This window comes from Eublepharis macularius, chromosome 1 (assembly GCF_028583425.1).
Source record: "Eublepharis macularius isolate TG4126 chromosome 1, MPM_Emac_v1.0, whole genome shotgun sequence".
In the NCBI taxonomy this organism is placed as follows: domain Eukaryota; kingdom Metazoa; phylum Chordata; class Lepidosauria; order Squamata; family Eublepharidae; genus Eublepharis; species Eublepharis macularius.
Window position 1 is genome coordinate 226,563,364 of NC_072790.1, and position 16,691 is coordinate 226,580,054.

Here is a 16,691-nt window from a genome sequence, read left to right on the forward strand (position 1 = left end):
ATGGTCAGCACCAGCAGCACCTGGATGAATGCGCAGATAACATAGCATCATAGGTAGGCTTCACAGGGACCCAGTGAACACGGCCAGCGTCCTCTAGAAACTAAGTGCACGTATGAACCCGGCACTGGTGAGGGCGCGGGCCAGGTACTCCGCGTATACCTGCATTCCAAGCCGGTTCCAGGTCTGCGCTAGGAAAGGGAACGAGAGCGGCTTCTGCCCCACTGACAAGAGGAGAGAGGCCTGCCGGAGAACGCAGCCTCCTTCCCGTTCCCAGCAGTTCTCGGGCGCGCAGACTCCAAAGAGCGGCCCCTCCCCGGCCGCGGCGCTGCCTCGCCAAGGACGCGCGGACCGCATCGGGTCGGCGTTCGTGCTTCGCGAGCATCCAGCCTCATGGAGCTGGTGGGGCCGAGAAGGGGCCGCGGCCGGGAGAAGCGGCCTTCCCTGGGCGGTGAGTCTGCCCCTCGGGGCGAGATCCGAAAGCGTCTCCCGGCACGCAGGGTAGGAAGGGGCGCGGTAAGGAGGAAGGATGCGCTGGGCGCCGAGGGGGCGCTTGAGTGGTTTTCAAATGCGTTTTCCGCCTTAGGTTCCAAACAGTGTAACCCGAAGCAGAGTTGCTCCAGTCGAAGCCCGTTGAAATCAGAGGATATAGACTGGAGTAACTCTGCTTCGGATTGCACTGGGAGCTAATCCGGAGCAGGAGGGGCTGCAGTTTTCCTGGCCTCTCATCCGACTCTCGTCCCATTTAAGATTCTCGGGGAAAGGGAGAATAGAATGTTCAGGTCGCTTAGTTCTCGTCTATCTAAAATGCAGCCCTGCGAACGCAAAAGAGCTCGGGTGACAAAGTGTCTCGATAAGATAAGAGGGACAGGTGAGTTAGGCCACAGTGCAAATTGAGCAACAGGGCCAGCAGGCCATTCGCGTTCCTTTCTTGAAGTGTGCACAATTGGAGAGGAAAAACTTTCTGAGGAAAACACCCCTGCTTTCAATAGAAGTGCTGTAAAGGTGTAACCAGCGATGCAAGTCAGCAGCCAGGAGGAGGTGGAGACCAGGCCGTGCATTGCACAGGTCATATGTATTAAGTGTCAACCTGTAGGCAGCAGTGGTGGGTGTGTGCAAAGTGCAAGGAGCACCTGCCTCTCTCAGCACAAGGTTGTTCCCTTCAGGCGGAGGTTGCTAACCTGGAGAACCTGAGAGAGACGGACAGGTATGTGAATGAGGCTCCCAGGGATTTGCTAGAAGCAGCCAGCACCTGTGCTGACCGCTCCTCCACTGTCATGGGGAATGAGGGGCTTGGCGTAGAAGGGCATCCAGTTGAAGGGGAGGGAATCAATTCTCGCATGCGCAGTGTGTGATTAGGTTCAGGACCATGATACACAGCCTTCCTTCTCACACCATCTCCCCAGCCTGAAGCAGCCCCCTGCAGTGCTTTTTAGAGGAAGGTGTTCCCAGAGATTCTCATGGATTTCCTCAACAGGCCAAGTAGTGCCTCCTGGCACTGTTATGGCCAACAGAAATAGCACAAGGAGAAGGCTGAAGCCGCCTCTTCATGTGCACCATGGTCCCGATCCTAAAAGGAGGGGAATCCACAGTTCCTGCCTGATTGTGGAAATGCTGCCATAGGATGGGGACCTGGTCCTAACCTGGAGACACTGTAATGTACTCACTGACAATTTCCTTTGTGGGAGTTGTTGGCAGGGAAGCAGCTTGTTCGTAATTGGGGAGATAGATTACTAGTGGATGTTTGGACCTCATAGTGACTTATCTGTCTGGTGCAAAGGTTGTAGGCTTCCTATGTAGTAGTTTAGATGGGCAGGGCAGGGCAGGGGAGGAATTGGCAGTTTTGGTGCATGGTGGTACCAGAAGTATTAGGAAATGTCGTTGTGCAGTCCTGGAAGAGACGGCCCTGCTTAGCAATGAATGTTTAACATCCAAGGTAGCATTTTCAAAAATGCTCCGTGCTGGGCACGTAGGATCCTTTATGGACAAGCTGACCCTGTACATAGCAGATATGCTTCATTTGAGCTGAAATGGCACCCGGCTGCTGGCATTTAAGTCTCCAAAAGGTTGCAGAACCACTTTTTAACTAACTGCTGTGGAAAAACCAACAGCAGCTGGGAAGCCCTGGTTTGGAATGATTCATCCTTAAAAGATGATGAGGCAAATGTTCCAGGTCATCTAAATGGGGACAGGCTAGAATTTGACAATGAGTATTTGCCAGGAAATAGCAGCTGCTTAAAAAAACCTAAAGGGTTGTGGGAGGGAAAATATGCCTGCCAAGAAAGCTTGGCAAAGGTAACAAGGTACAGGTGTATCTATGCAAATGCTAGAAGCCTCTGAGCTAACATGGGGGAACTGGCATGCTTGTATTAAAGGAGAGCATAGATATAGTTTGCGTTTCAGAAACCTGGAGGAAATGTAGGAGAATCGGTGAGATATGGTCATCCTTGCATATAAACTCTATAGCAGGGTCTCTTTTTGAGCCTATGGGCACCTTTGGAATTTTGGTGCAGATTGGTGGGCACTTTGGTAGAACGGCTGCTGCAGGAGACAGAGCCAAACACAAAACGTCAAGGGGCAAAGGTTATGCCCAGCTGTCATAGTAACAACATTTGAGGCAGAAGTGCTGTTTAGCAGGATGCCTTTTAATCTGCACAGTGGCCAATAAGCCCTGCTGGATACAAGTCCCATCTGGCTCCATCCACATGGTAGGTGCCAGGAAAGATGTTGGCAGGTGCCATGGTGCCCACGGGCACTATGTTGAAGACCCTGCTTTACAGAAAGGCCTCAGAAGGATATATTGAGACCAATGTAACTCAGTATGCCAATAAACAAGAATACATATCATAAAAACAAGAAGAGCTTTCTTGAAAAAAGTGTTGCCCAAGCAAGGTAAATAAGAAGGAGCAGCAGCTCTGGAGAAATAAATGTGAGTTGATGGTAAGGTAAGTGAAAAGAAAATCTGAAGGAACATATTACTAAAATAATTAAGACAATACAAATTCCTTGAAATATATCAAAAGCAAGAAATCATCCAGAAAGGCTGTTAGACAACAGAAGATTGAAGAGTGCTAAAGGGAAATAGGGAGATTGCAATGAAGGTGTATGAATTGTTTGCATCTGTCTTCACCATGGAAGATGTAGAGTTGTGTGACCCACACTGGAGGAACTGCCCCCCCTTTTTTTGAAGGATATCTGAGTTATCACAGGTGATAAGAAGGTATTCTAAGTGCTAACTTAAAAGTTAAAAATTAGGTCCTAGTGGCATACACACCCAGGGGGTTCTTAACTCAAATGTTAAATTGTAGGTCTAGCAGTAATATGCAACTTTTCACTAAAATTGTCCTCTATACCTCTTATTGGAAAGTAGCAGATGTATTTAATGCTGATTTTTAAAAGGGATTGCAGAGAAGGGGCAGTATCTAGGAAGTTCAGGCTAGCTAGCTCAGAATCTAGATACTGCCATTAAAGATTAAGATTATTTAGCTAGTAGAAGAGCACACACTACTGAGGAAGAATCAGCATGCCATCTGCAAGGAAGTTCTCTACCTTATCAGCATTTTCAGTTCTTTGACTATTTAACAAGTGTGTGGACAAGAGTAAGGCAGTTGATGATGGATTACTTTTGACAAAGTCCATCACCAATGGCTCCTGAGTAAGCTTAACAATCCTGGGATCAAGAGGACAGGTTCTGACATGGATTAGTTGTAGGCCAGATGTCAGAAAACAGAGAGTAGGAATAAACAGACAAGTTCTTGCAACAGAGGGAAGTAAACAGTGGGGTCCCCCAGGGAGATGTATTAGGACCACCGCTATTTCGTTTATTCGTCAGTGATGTAGAATTGGGAGTAAGCCATGAAGCAGGCACATTTGCAGAAGGCACCAAATTATTCAGATCGGGAGAACCCAAAAGTGATTTTGAAGAGTTCCAAGATTGTTTATGGAAATGTCCTTAAAAATGACTGCACTGGTCTCACACTGGGTAATCTGCCTTGAGTCTCAGTGAGAAAGGGGGAATATAAATGACAGAAATAATGACTGCTGTTTTGTGTATCAATCTTTATAGTGTACTGTCATGCTGTTGGTTTGATTTTAAACTGTTTTTATGATGTAAGTTATTATAAAGATGTTTTTATCAGTTGTAATCTGGCCTGGGCCTGCTTTGTGGGGAGGGCAGAATAAAAGTCAAAAATAATAAATAAAATAATAATATAATAGTAATAATAAGAGGATCCCTCTATAGACAACAAAGTGGAAGATGAGATTCAGTGTGAAGAGGTACACACTGCAGACAAAAATCCTGTCAGACATACATACTGATTAAAGTGTGAACAAGCGATGACTGACCAGGGAAAAGATCGTGGAGTAATCGGGCTCAATAAAATATTAACCTTATTGCCACAGGCTGTAGTACCGGCAACCCACATCACTTCTGAAAGGGGCTAAACAAATTCCCCAAGAGCAGGTCCATCAACAGCTCTCCATCATGATGGTTAAGTGGAACCTCCACCAACAAGACCGCTAGTTGTTGGGGGTCAGACAAGCTTTACTTCAGGAACCCCCTGTCACGGAAATCCAATCAGCAGGGACCCAAATGAGGACTTGCTTGGTGGCTGCCCCTGCCCTCTGGAATTCCCTGTCCCCTCACTGCCGATGGCTGTTCCTCAGACTTCATTTATTCAAGAAGGCCTTTTTCAGTTAAGCTTTCTCTGTAATTTTCAATGTTTTAGCCGCTGCTGATTGTTTCTTTTGGGGTCGATTTTGTGTGGCTTTTAAAATGTGTTGTAGCCACCCTGAATATTTTGTCTTAAATAGAAAGATGGAATGGAGAAATTCTTAATAAATACGTTAATATAGCAAAAAAAAAGTACCTCAGTTGTTTACCCTCTCAGCTTCAACAGTGTTTTGAGGGGTGGGAGTAAGACAAGAAAAGGGGGCATAGTGGAAGCGTGACAGACAAAATATTATAGATCCAGAGGAGTTAGCTGTGTTAGTCTGTAGTGGCCAAATAGTAAAGAGTCCAGTAGCACCTTTAAGACTAACCTTTACTGTAGCATAAACTTTTGAGAACCACAGTTCTCTTCGTCAGATGCATCTGACGAAGAGAACTGTGATTCTTGAAAGCTTATGCTACAGTAAAGTTGGTTAGTCTTAAAGGTGCTACTGGACTCTACTATTTAGACAAAATATTGTGTGGCAAAATACTTAAGACCCCCAACCCTGGGTCCACTTGATTCAGAGTAAGCCCTGTTGAACTCTGTGGGACATACTTCCTCCACAGGATCAGCAGGTGAGCAAGAAGTTCCTTGTGTCAGCCACAAAAAAGGGTGTACTAGTGAGCTACCTTGCAGGGTTGTTATGAGGATTACTGAAATAATGTGCAGATTACAGTGGGAAAGGCACGAGCTGTGGCTGATGCCAGGTGGGCTACCATAAATACATATTTTGTCATCTGTGGAATATCTCCTGATGTCTTTCTTCAGTGGTAAAAGCAGATTGAGTACACTTTACCTGTGTGTGTGTGAGTGTGTGAGTGAGTGAGTGAGTGAGTGAGTGTACACATGGATATACTAAAGATTACTTTTGCCAGTGTAAACCATTGTCTAAAACATCTGGATTCCCCTCTTGTTCTATTTTAAGGGGCTGCCCATATTGTTCTTTACTCCTGTTCTTGTTATTACAAACCCACCATATTTTGCAAAGCATTTTTTGCAAGTCCTTTCTGCCAGGATTTGTGCTTGAGTATTTAGAAGCAGGCTAAAGTGTTATTATAGATCAATAATTCCAGAGGATTTAGCCATGTTCGTTTATTGTAGCAGAATTAAAGAGGAGTCTAGTGGCACCTTAAAGATTAACAAATTGTATTCCACCATGAGCTTCTGTGAGTCAGAGCGAATTTCATCAGATGCATTAGGAGTGATCAAATAGATGAACATTTCATGCATCTGGCGAAATGAGCTCTGACTCACAAAAAGAATGGGGTTTATAACTCTCTGAATTGACTGTAGGGAGCTTCTTTGTGATTTCTGGGCGAGGGTGTCTCTTGGCTTCCATTCGAACTATAGGAGGTGTGTGGGGAAAGGGTTTAATTGATCCAGCCCTGGGTTTGACTGTCTGAGCTCAGCTCTGGAATATATGAAGTAGTCACATAGAAGAAAGTTTCTGAGAATGTGCGAAGTGTATTTCTCTCATTTGTGAACAGTTACAGTTGAGATTAAGAAGCTGGGCTTTTGAAAAGATTTATGCCTTGGCACTGCTGGGTTAGGGCTTCTCTCTTCTGTAGGACGATGGGTTCTTTTGGTACTGTAGGGGTTCTTTTGGTTCTCTTTCTTGACCTTCCACTGTAGCAGGCTGGTTTTCCAGTTGTCCCAAGAATGAGCTAGAAGTCTGTCTTTGAAAGCTGGAGTTCTCAGATATTCAAAGGCGGTCGTGCACTGGATTTTTCCATGCCTTGGGGTTAGACTTGCTGTTTTTTCTTCCATTTTTGCCTTCTAGGTACAGCAGTGATTTGACAAGAAGTGAGACTCCCCCACTGTGAATTAACTCCCACACAGGGATAAACCTTTCCTGATGGCCTCTCAGGGAGCACCAAAGGACTCGTGAGTAGTAAAGTCACATTAGATCTAGCTTGGAAGTGATTTATTTTGGGAACAATTGGGACTTCTCTGGGTTAGCGTCCTGGCCCCGAAGGCCTAATGCTGAACCTTGGACTATGAGAAACAGAGTTCCGTTGAACATGTTCAGAGTGCCTCTTTTGGGCCCCTTTGCCTTCTGTACAGGAATGTTACAGTGTATGGAGGGGCTGCAGGGGTGACAGCTTTTATGGATCAAGGATCATGCTAGATGTGAGTTTTTGAGCTTCTGTGGGCAGGGGTTATCTGAAAGCCACTGAGAGTCTCCCTACATGAGATGCCTAGGCCCGTGTTTGTTAAGTGTCAGGAGATGCAATGCATAGTTTTGAAAGACAGAGTTGACGGAGATCGCTCCGGAGGGGACGGATTCTCTCACAGCCCTCCACCACCTCTGGCATGCCAGACTGTCGTCCCTTCTGGAGCTTTTACCCTGCTGCCCTCGCTGCTTAAAACTTTGAATTAACCAAGCCTCGGCAGGGCAAAGGTTCTGGAAGGGGAGATGCCAGAGGCAGCAGAGGGCTGTGAGAGAATCCATCCCCTCCAGAGCGATCTCCGCCAGATCTGTCTTTCAAAACTACTCTTCCCGGCTAACATTGAGTCTCCTAGCACATGAAGAACATGTGTCAGATGTCTTGTGTAGAGAGACTCTGAGGTATAGCAAGTAGAATGTTCAAAATATTCTAGGATCAAAATGCCACACAGCTATGAAGCTTACCTTGGGCCCAGTTGCTGTATTGCAGAATATAATGCGATATTGCATTAAGCTAAAATGGAAGGGTTTCCCCCCCCCCTCCAAAATTGAACACATGAAGCTACCTTCAACTGAGTTGGAACACTGGTCTATCAAAGTCAGTATTGTCTACTCTGATTGGGAGCTGCTTCCCAGGGTCTCAGGTAGAGATTTTTCTCATCACTTACCCTGATCCTTTTATAACTGGAGATGCTGGGGTTTGAACCTGTGACCTGCATGCAAAGCAGGTGGGCTGCCACCGAGCCACAATGCTTCCTTGCTTTCCCAACTCAACATTAATCAGACCAATTATGTAAGTGCCCTCAATGCCCTCAAAGGGTTGTTTTTGCAAAAGAGACAAAGCTGAAAGGTATGTCCTTTTTTTGTTTTTGTTTTTAGTGTTATCAGGTATGTGTTTGGGAGGAGGAGCGTGTTTCATGCTTGAATTGCTCAGATTTTGGGGATTAGAAGTATTTGGTGAGTTGCACTTCCCCCAAACCTGACTTTCCAGTCTAGGCATGAGTGAGACAGGCCAGCTGGGTGAGTGTGGTTTCTTTCCTTCCTTCTTAACTGAGACACAACATTAAGGGGGGGGGGAGGTAAGCAAGTCAAGGAAAAGCTGCCTCCCCTCCAAAATCTGTTTGTAACCCTCCCAGCTTGCTGCTCAGTTTTCCAGGCAAACAGAAAGGCTTAATGTTTGGGTCATTCTTTAAGCAAGCACATGGAAAATTTTAACATGTGTTAGGATTTTTTTGTTTTGCTTTGCTGTCCTTCCCGTTGCTCAAGCTGGGGAATAATCAAAGAGAATCTCTTGTCCCCAGCCCTGCCTGAGACAGAAAATGTAGATTCCTTCCCTTCTTCACTCTCTCACAGATGATGCACCTGGACACTCTCATGCACAGTAGCTGTGTAAGAGCACAGGAATTCACATGGGTGTGTGTGTGGAAATATCTGAGCACATGAGAAGTCAAGGTTGATCGCTGAGCTGTTCTTGCTTGAATCTCTGGAGTCTGTAATGTCCGCTTCCTCCCCAAATAAAGGAAGATCTGTAACAGAGTGGTAGAGAATGTGCTTTGCATTCAGAAGGTGTGCCAGGTTCAGTCCCTGGCAATCTCCACTCGAAAGAGTCCCTGTGTCTCTTGCTTCCTGGCTGCTTCCCTCTTACTTTTCCTTCATCCAGACTTAGAGGCCAGGCCCAATTCCAAGCACCGGGCTAATTCCATAAAGATGTTTTGCTCTGCCTTGGCTTCCTGTCAGTTTTCAAGAGTACCCATATGATGTTGTCTTATATTTGCCCTGCTTCTCTATCTCCCCTTCAACTTTTCGGTTTGCTGAGATATTCCCCAAAACTGGTTTGTTAACAGTCTTTTTGGAAAGATCATGGTCAATAACAATCTTTTTGGAAAGATCGTGGTCAAAGTGCCTTTGGATGCTGTGTAGACAGGAAGATGTGCATTTTTACAGATTTTGTCTATGCTGGCACCATTTTCCTTACATCAGTACACGCAGCTGTCATTATCCCTGTCACGGAGTGCTTTTTCAGGTTTTTTTTTTTTTTAAAAATTGCAAATAGATATGTAGCACAGTAACGTTATAACAATTTATTGTCACAGTCTACTATTTCCCAGCTTTCTTTCCCCTCCCCCCCAACAAAGTAAGTCTCTAGCCTTTTTGTTGCGGAGTTATAATGGGAAATATGTGGTTGTACATTTACCTTTATACCTCTGCAATGAAAAGGGCTGGAGACTCACTTCATTTTTTAAATAAAGGTAGGAACTAGTATATTGCAGCAATAGATAGTTATAACGCTTATAGCTATCTAGCAATTCCTAATTTTTAAAAAAAATTCTGAAAATTTCCTCCAGTGACAGGCTGTTGGTAGCTACAGAAGGCTGAGGCAAGGAAAGGGTACAGAAAACTCTAGATGCTCCATTGCCCCTGTAAATGCTTTTGCATTCAGAGCAGTAACAGCAGCAACATGGAGGATTATCTCCCTGAGGAAGTAACTCTGGTGTGGACCTTTGAAAGTTCAAGATACATGAACAGACATCTGCTGGATATTTTTTCTTGTGCTTTCCCTGTTCCGGCTGCCAGTTCCGGCCTAAGTAACCTGTTGAGTTGGCTCGTTTCTGACTTTAAGGAGGCAAAAGACTTTAGGGTTGGGGCTGTTGGAGAGCCTGAAATGCTTTTTTTTTTGTGGTTGTTTTATGTACTGGTATGTGTCCAACAAAACATTGACACAAGTTCCTCTTAAGTAAAACAGAGTTCCCTTGATGCATAGTTTGTTTTGGCTCTTACTGTGTTGTGCTTCAAAAACGCATTCGTTAATTGCGTTATTACATTGTAAATTAAAATGAATGCAAAAATATACAGTTAGACTAACATTTTGTTTCTAATGCTGTGTTTTGCACAAGTGGAAATAGACCGTTGAGTGCAATGAGGTTTTTTTTCTTTCACAACAGTTTTCTTGCAGCTTTTAAGAAGGGCTTCCACTGATGTTATGGCCTTTGCATTAGCAGAAGCAAACTGTAGAATACACTCCACTGTTTTAGCTTTAAGAATAGAACTGTAATTTTTGTATTACTGTTTTATTGTGATTCTGTGCTGTAAGGCATCCTACCATTTAAAAGGCGAGCAGTATTGGTGACAACTCACCTTTAATCCCCACGCACGCCTCTCCACGGGGATGAAAGGTGAGCCCTTGGCAACTCAGCTTGCCAAGGAGGCCCCAAGCAGGCTGCTGCCGGTGGCGGGAAGGCCCGTTGCGGTGAAGCAGCCAAGGCCTGTGCTGGGCCTCCGTGCTGCCTCTGAGAGGCCGTGGAGGTGCCAGGGAGGCCCGGTGTGGCAGTGCAGCTCTCCCAAGGCCCTGCAGCCACCACACATGCAGCGGAGAGACGCAGCACGGCCCTCCCAAGGCCCCGCAGCCACCACACAGGCAGCGGAGAGACGCAGCACGGCCCTCCCAAGGCCCCGCAGTGGGGGTCTGCCAAATCAGTTTTCTAGTTCTTTTTTTCCCCATAACGGGCTTTGTTGCTGGTGGTGTATAAATGTAATGCATGAATAAAGTCTGTGGTTGAGCATACATGTCTCCCTGGCTTTGGCCTGAAATCTTTCAAACTGCAGTGTACTTTCTCTTCTTCCAATTCCCACCTCCAACTTCCAGATTTCACTGTGTGGCAATCATTTTCTTCCTCCTCGGCCTGGGAACTCTCCTTCCCTGGAACTTCTTCATCACAGCTATTCCGGTGAGTATTTTACTCTGGAAATATTTCTGGGCAACTGGGATGCGGACTTGTCTTTCTGGGTTCTTCCTATACTCAAGTTCAATTCTTCAGTTTTATTCCTCTGTCTGCATCTACCTTATTTTTTGTTTTAAAATCCTGAAGCAAGCCAGGACTCTTTTTTGAACTGCCACAGACTACCATTTCATTTTGAATGAAACCTCTTAACAAGGGGGAGGCTCTAAGCATGGAGCTTAGCATTGGCTTATTGAGGTGGAAGATGCCTCAGCCTGGAGTTTCAAGGCAGTGGGTGATATAGGTCCTACTGATCTGCCTGGGCCAGGCCTGCAGCCTGCCAAGAGACTGATGCAGCCTCTGTCTGATGGGACTCCAGAAATGCTCAGTGGGTCTAGATTCGGTTTGGTCAGTTGCTACTGATGGGCTCTTGACTCACTCTTGATTTGTTCCAAACCCTGCCCTTTTAGGGACCTGTTTTGGAGTGTACAAACAGGCAACCAAACAGGAGACCCAGTTTGGTTTCATGGTTAAAAGCAGCAGGACTCTAATCTGGAGAGCTGGGTTTGATTCCCCACTCCTCCACTTGAAGCCAGCTGGGTGACCTTGGGTCAGTCACTGCTCTCTCAGAGCTCTCTCAGCCCCACCCACGTCACACGGTGATTGTTGTGAGGATAATACTAACACTTAACTTGTTAACCACTCTTAGTGTTGTCTTGAAGAGCAGTATATAAGCACTAAGTTGTCCTGAAGAGTGGTATATAAGCACAAGGTGGTGGTTCTTGTTGTTGTTAACCAGAAAAATGCCATGGAGGTACAGTAACAATATGAACGTCATGGTTATTTAACCTCTGCTTTTATGAGTTCTTTAAAAAAAATGTCTGATTGTTTTCATTACTTTGCTTCTCTCTTCGTTTGATAGAAGGTTGTCCTGAGATCCTGCCAAAATCCCTAATTTTTTTTTTAATATATATATTTTTATTTCAATTATTAACAAAACTGTTTACAATATGAAATACAACATGGGTAAATTGTTAAAAACTACATAACAGAGAAGGGTAAAACATGAAAAGACAAATTCAAGTTGAATGATCTGATATATTTTGGATTATAGATTCAGGATTGTTTGGTATATTTTATTGGGAGGATATAGATTTTCTTTAGAAATGTATTCAAAAAAAGGGAACCATTTTTCCATACCAAAATCCCTAATTGAGGCTGTGTTCCAATCTTCTGGTGGGGAGGAGGGGTGTGGCCATGGCTCAGTGGCAGAGCATCTTCTTAGTATGCAGAAGGTCCCAGGTTCGGTCCTGGGCATCTTCAGCTTAAAAAAAGGACTGGGCAGCAGGTGACGTGGAAGACTTCTGCCTGAAAGGCCTTGGAGAGGTGCTGCCAGTCAGACAATACTGACCCTTAATGGACTGATGCAGTATAAGCCAGTTTAGAGTGAGCACAGCTCTAGAGACAAAGGGATACAGCTAGGGCCTGTGTTTGGCTGAACATTCCCAGGACTCAAGCCTTGACCCTAAGGATGAGTCATGCCTCTGGGCACTGGCAGATTTCCTCCCTTTCTTTTGACCTCATTTATCCTGGGGTTCAAGACCCTGTTTCCCGGTCAACTCTGAGCCCCAGCTGTTCCCTCCTTTGGTGGAAATGTAACCACCCCACCAAATATGATCCTTTCAACAGTATTTCCAGTCTCGGCTTATTGTGGGGAACTGCTCTGCTGCTGAGGAGAATGAGAACGGGACGGTCCTTGGCCTTGAACCCGCATCCCACTGCACCGATGACTTCAACTTCAGCAACTGGCTGGCTTTGCTGTCCCAGCTGCCTTTGCTCCTCTTCACCCTCCTCAACTCCCTCCTCTACCAATGGTAAGAACAGCCATGGTCATGCTACTTAATCTCAGCCCATGTTCCCAGTTCTAGATGGATTCTCCATCCTTTTTTCTCCACCCATCCACTCTGCTTTCCTCCGGCAACACTATGGATGCCAAGGCCCCTTACCCTCCAGGCAGGAGCCTGCACACAGTCCTGGGGCTGTGTGATAACATCATTTCTGGGAAGTGACATCCTCGTGCAGGCCTCGTGCCACCCCTGGGAGTGCTCCCGTGTTCCGCAGCAGGCCGAATCAGGCCCATTTGGAGCCAAAATTGGCCTGCTGCAGAGCATGGGAGCGCTGCTGGGGCGGCATGACAGGCCCTGAAGTGCTTCTGTGCTCTGCAGCAGATCAATTTCAGCCCCAAATGGGCCAAAATCAGCCTGCTGCGGAGAGCAGGAGCACTGCCAGGAGGGCCCTGGCGAGCTCCTGTGCCTCTCAGCAGGCCAATCTAGACTCAGATTGGCCCACTGCTGTGTGGGGAGGCACATTCCCCCACCTTTTCCCCAGCCAGCCAGATAAACGGGAGGGGGAGGGAGGGAGGTGGAAGCAGGGTGTCCCCTGCCCTCAGTGAGGGACTGGAAACCCTAGACAACACACCTTCTGCTTTGTTCTCTATGCCACTGTGAGGTAGGCCATTTGAACAAACCACAGAATGAGCCCTTTGTCCAAAGCCATGAAATTGGCCCATGGCAGAATTATGGTTTGAATCTAGGCCTCGCAGCTCCTTTGCGAGGGGGATCACAGAAGCTCAGCTTAACTGGTAGAGCTGTAAAATTACAAAAAATGGCCTGAATGCTCAGAAATTTGAAGTGGGGCTTGAAGTCAAGACTCTGTCATCCTAGCCCGGTCTTTTAGCTGTGCTTTCAATCCCTTTGAGATTTGTGTTTTGAAGTTCATGGGATACCTTCGGAACAGGGAACAAGTGTGTGTGTGTGTGTGTGTGTGAGGGAGAAAGACAAACAGTAAAAAGTTTAGAAAAGAGACAACTAAAGGAGACCATTATAGAGGTTTATAAAATTATGCATGGGTTGGAGAGAAGAGACAGAATTTTTTCTCCCTCTCCCCAAATACTAGAACTTGAGGCCATTCAATGAAGTTGATGGGCAATAGATTCAAGATGAACAAAAGGAAATACCTCTTTACACAATGAGTGATCAAATATTGGATTCACTGCCAGAGCATGTAGTGGTGACCACAGGCACAGACAGCTTTAAAAGGGGATTAGACAGAGGTATGGAGGTACCAGCCACAATGACCAAAGGGAGCCTCCATGTTCAGAAGCAGTAACTCCCTGAACCAGTGCCAGGAGCCGATATAAGGGGAAGGCCTCAGCCTCTGTGCCCTGTTATTGGCTCTCCATAGTAACTGGTTGGCCACTGTGTGAGGCAGAATGTTGGACTAAATGGACCACTGGTCTGATCCAGCAGGGTTCTTAGGTAAAGGTCAGAATATTAGTAAAAAATAAGTCTCATAAAGCTCTCTACATATGACTGATATGCATGTTGAATCAGGGAAAGGCACAAGGGCGCTGGCCCCACCAATGTGTGATTGTTAGCTCATGAGCAAAGCATCTGTGCACATAGACAGTATTGTGTAGTGGTTAGCGTGTCAGACTAGATTCTGGGAGGCCCAGGTTTGAATCATCACTCTTCCATGGAAGCTTACTGGGTGACCTAACCTACCTCACAGGGTTGTTGTGAGGATAAAGTGGAGGAGAGTGACGCAAGTTGCTTTGGATCCCCATTAGGGTGAATGAAGTCAATAATAAAAGAAATGTAGCTGCCATCCTCTTGATCAGGGATGCTTGAGAAAGCAGCATTCCTGATCACGGAGATGGGGTGTATTTATTTATTTTATTTTTAGCCCTCCCTCCCCACAAGCGGGCTCAGGGCAAGGTATAACATTGGTTAAAATACAACTTAAAATCAATTAAAAAACAGATAAAATACTGTGCCCCTTTCGGGGCAGCCAGCATGAGTGGACTCTCCATACCCCTTATAGAGGGAGACGGGTGGAAGGCTCGGCAATGATGGACTAAAATTAGCCTCCACCATATGCCTGGCGGAACATGTCTGTCTTACAGGCCCGCCGAAATGATACAAGATCCTGGCGGGCCCGAGTGTCCTCAGATAGAGAGTTCCTCCAGGTTGGGGCCAGGACCGAAACGGCCCTGGCCCTGGTAGAGCCAGCCGAGCCTCCCTAGGGCCAGGGACCACCAGTAGATGTTTTCCAGTTGAACGAAGTGCTCTCTGGGGCACATACAGGGAGAGACGGCCCCTTAGGTATGCTGGTCCCAGGCCATTTAGGGCTTTATAGGTCAAAACCAACACCTTGAACCGGTGTACACTTCCTGCGAGTCATGCATAGGTGGGAGCAGGGCCAGCCACTCCTCTTTTCCCTTATTGTATTCATACAATCTAATTTTCAGGCGTTGAATTCCCTTCTTGTCTCCCCCCACCCAGCATTCCGGACAAAGTGCGTGTTCTAGGCAGCCTCTTCGGGATCCTGTTCCTCTTCTCATTGACGGCTGCCCTCGTCAGGCTGGAGATGCCGGCCCAGAGCTTTTTCTCCATCACCATGGCGAGTGTCTGGTTCATTAACTGTGAGTGCGTGCTCTGGGACCCTCTTCTCTGTCTCCTCCCACCCCTATCAAAGCAGTAGTGGAAGGCTTTTGTTGCAGTTGGTAACCTGGGAAGCCATCCAGCCTTAGAACGTTTGCTGATCATAACATTCCCTAGCACTTGGGAACTGCTTTGCAGCAGTCTTAGAAAGTAGAATCCCTCCCCCCATAATCATAGATGGGGGCTAAGTCACCTTACCCAGAAGCGCACGAAGTGTTCGTGGCAGAGGCAAGACTGGAGCTCACAAAGCTTCGGGGTCACCCTTTGGCTATGAGGACAGGCTGGACAGTGGGTAGAGTTGTTTCTTTGCACCAGATCCTGTGTAGTTGCTCACTGATGAAGTTGCTACCTTCCCTCCCTGTCTTTAACAGCTACATGCCAGGAAGAAATTCAACAGGCACAGCTTTCCTTGGCATAATAAATAATGTGCAGCACTTTCGCCAGTGCTGTTGGGGGGGCATGTTTGGCAATGCTTGGGCAGATCAGATCTTGGCTGGAGACTGAAACTCCAGGATTTGGCCCCGAAACCAGTATTCAGAGGGTTCAGTCTCAGGACATGTTATCTAACAAAAGATGCCTTTGAGTGTGTGCAGAGTACATTTCCTTTGCTGCCAAGTAAATAGATATCCAGTGCACCCACCTCCCCCCGCCACCATCTCAAGGCTTTCAGGAAGGCTTGACTCCTGCCCCCAATTTGGTTTTTTTTTAATCACTGCTGATGTTCTGATGGGTGGTATTTTTCTTTCCCTTGCACCAGCCTTCTGTGCCGTCCTGCAAGGCAGCCTCTTTGGGCAGTTGGGGTCCTTCCCGCAAAGCTTCAGCACTCTCTTCCTGAGCGGTCAGGGCATGGCAGGAACTTTTGCTGCCGTTGCTATGTTGCTGTCCATGGCCAGTGAGTACTTTTGGGGGTGGGGCCTTTCATGCTGTGCTCATCATGGCAGCCCTGGAACATCTGTCTCAGTTTGGTGTATCAAGGACAAGAGACCCACTGTGCAATCAATGATGACATAGCTTACTTCAAATTGATTGATACCCGTTTTCCTCGTCTCTTGGTCTCTCTCGACTATCCTTTCCTGCTAAGAGCAAATAGGCACCCTTGTCCCTAGGCCCTGTATGTGTTCACTTTTCCTTAGCTCCCCCTTCCTGCTTGGGTCATGCATTTCCTTTACCTCTTTTTTTCCACTCAGATCTTTACCTCGCCCACCCATTCATCCCTCCTCTCACTGTGCTAGCAGTTGTTTAGGCTCCCTGCCCACACAACACGCATTCCTTTGTTCCTCTTTTCTGCCCAGGCTCTCTCTGAATCTGTTCTACCATCCAAATAAATCTTTCACGTCCCGTACCAGAGCTGACCCAGTCATCAGCATACTGTTGGAGCCATCCCCTCTCTGAACAGTTAGAGTATTTTTGAACGTTCCATAGCGTCAGCTGATGGTTGGGAGAGGCACACAGGCAACAAATGATGGCCAATTCTTAGGTCTGTTTTTCTAATATATACACAATAGGAAAATAAGAACAAGTTCTAGCTTTGACCATGTACTCTGCTCCTTGTAAGCTTTTGCCACCTGGACCAGAGGGGGCATGGCGGGGGAGT

At 46.5% G+C, this 16,691-nt stretch overlaps 1 protein-coding gene across 2 annotated transcripts in view; it reads left to right on the forward strand.

Moving 5' to 3' along the window:
- Positions 1–368: 368 nt before the first annotated feature.
- The window catches only part of SLC29A2 (solute carrier family 29 member 2), a 29,399-nt gene continuing 13,076 nt past the window's right edge, over positions 369–16,691 (forward strand). The window contains exons 1-6 of one of the 2 annotated variants that reach the window (XM_054990192.1): positions 369–448; positions 6,493–6,596; positions 10,523–10,604; positions 12,285–12,469; positions 14,939–15,078; positions 15,855–15,989. In XM_054990192.1, the coding sequence (XP_054846167.1) occupies positions 6,568–6,596; positions 10,523–10,604; positions 12,285–12,469; positions 14,939–15,078; positions 15,855–15,989 (571 nt within the window). In that variant the 5' untranslated portion in view covers positions 369–448; positions 6,493–6,567. Of the gene's footprint in view, positions 449–6,027; positions 6,066–6,492; positions 6,597–10,522; positions 10,605–12,284; positions 12,470–14,938; positions 15,079–15,854; positions 15,990–16,691 lie in introns of those variants that run through there. The other variant, XM_054990199.1, reaches the window with a different exon arrangement.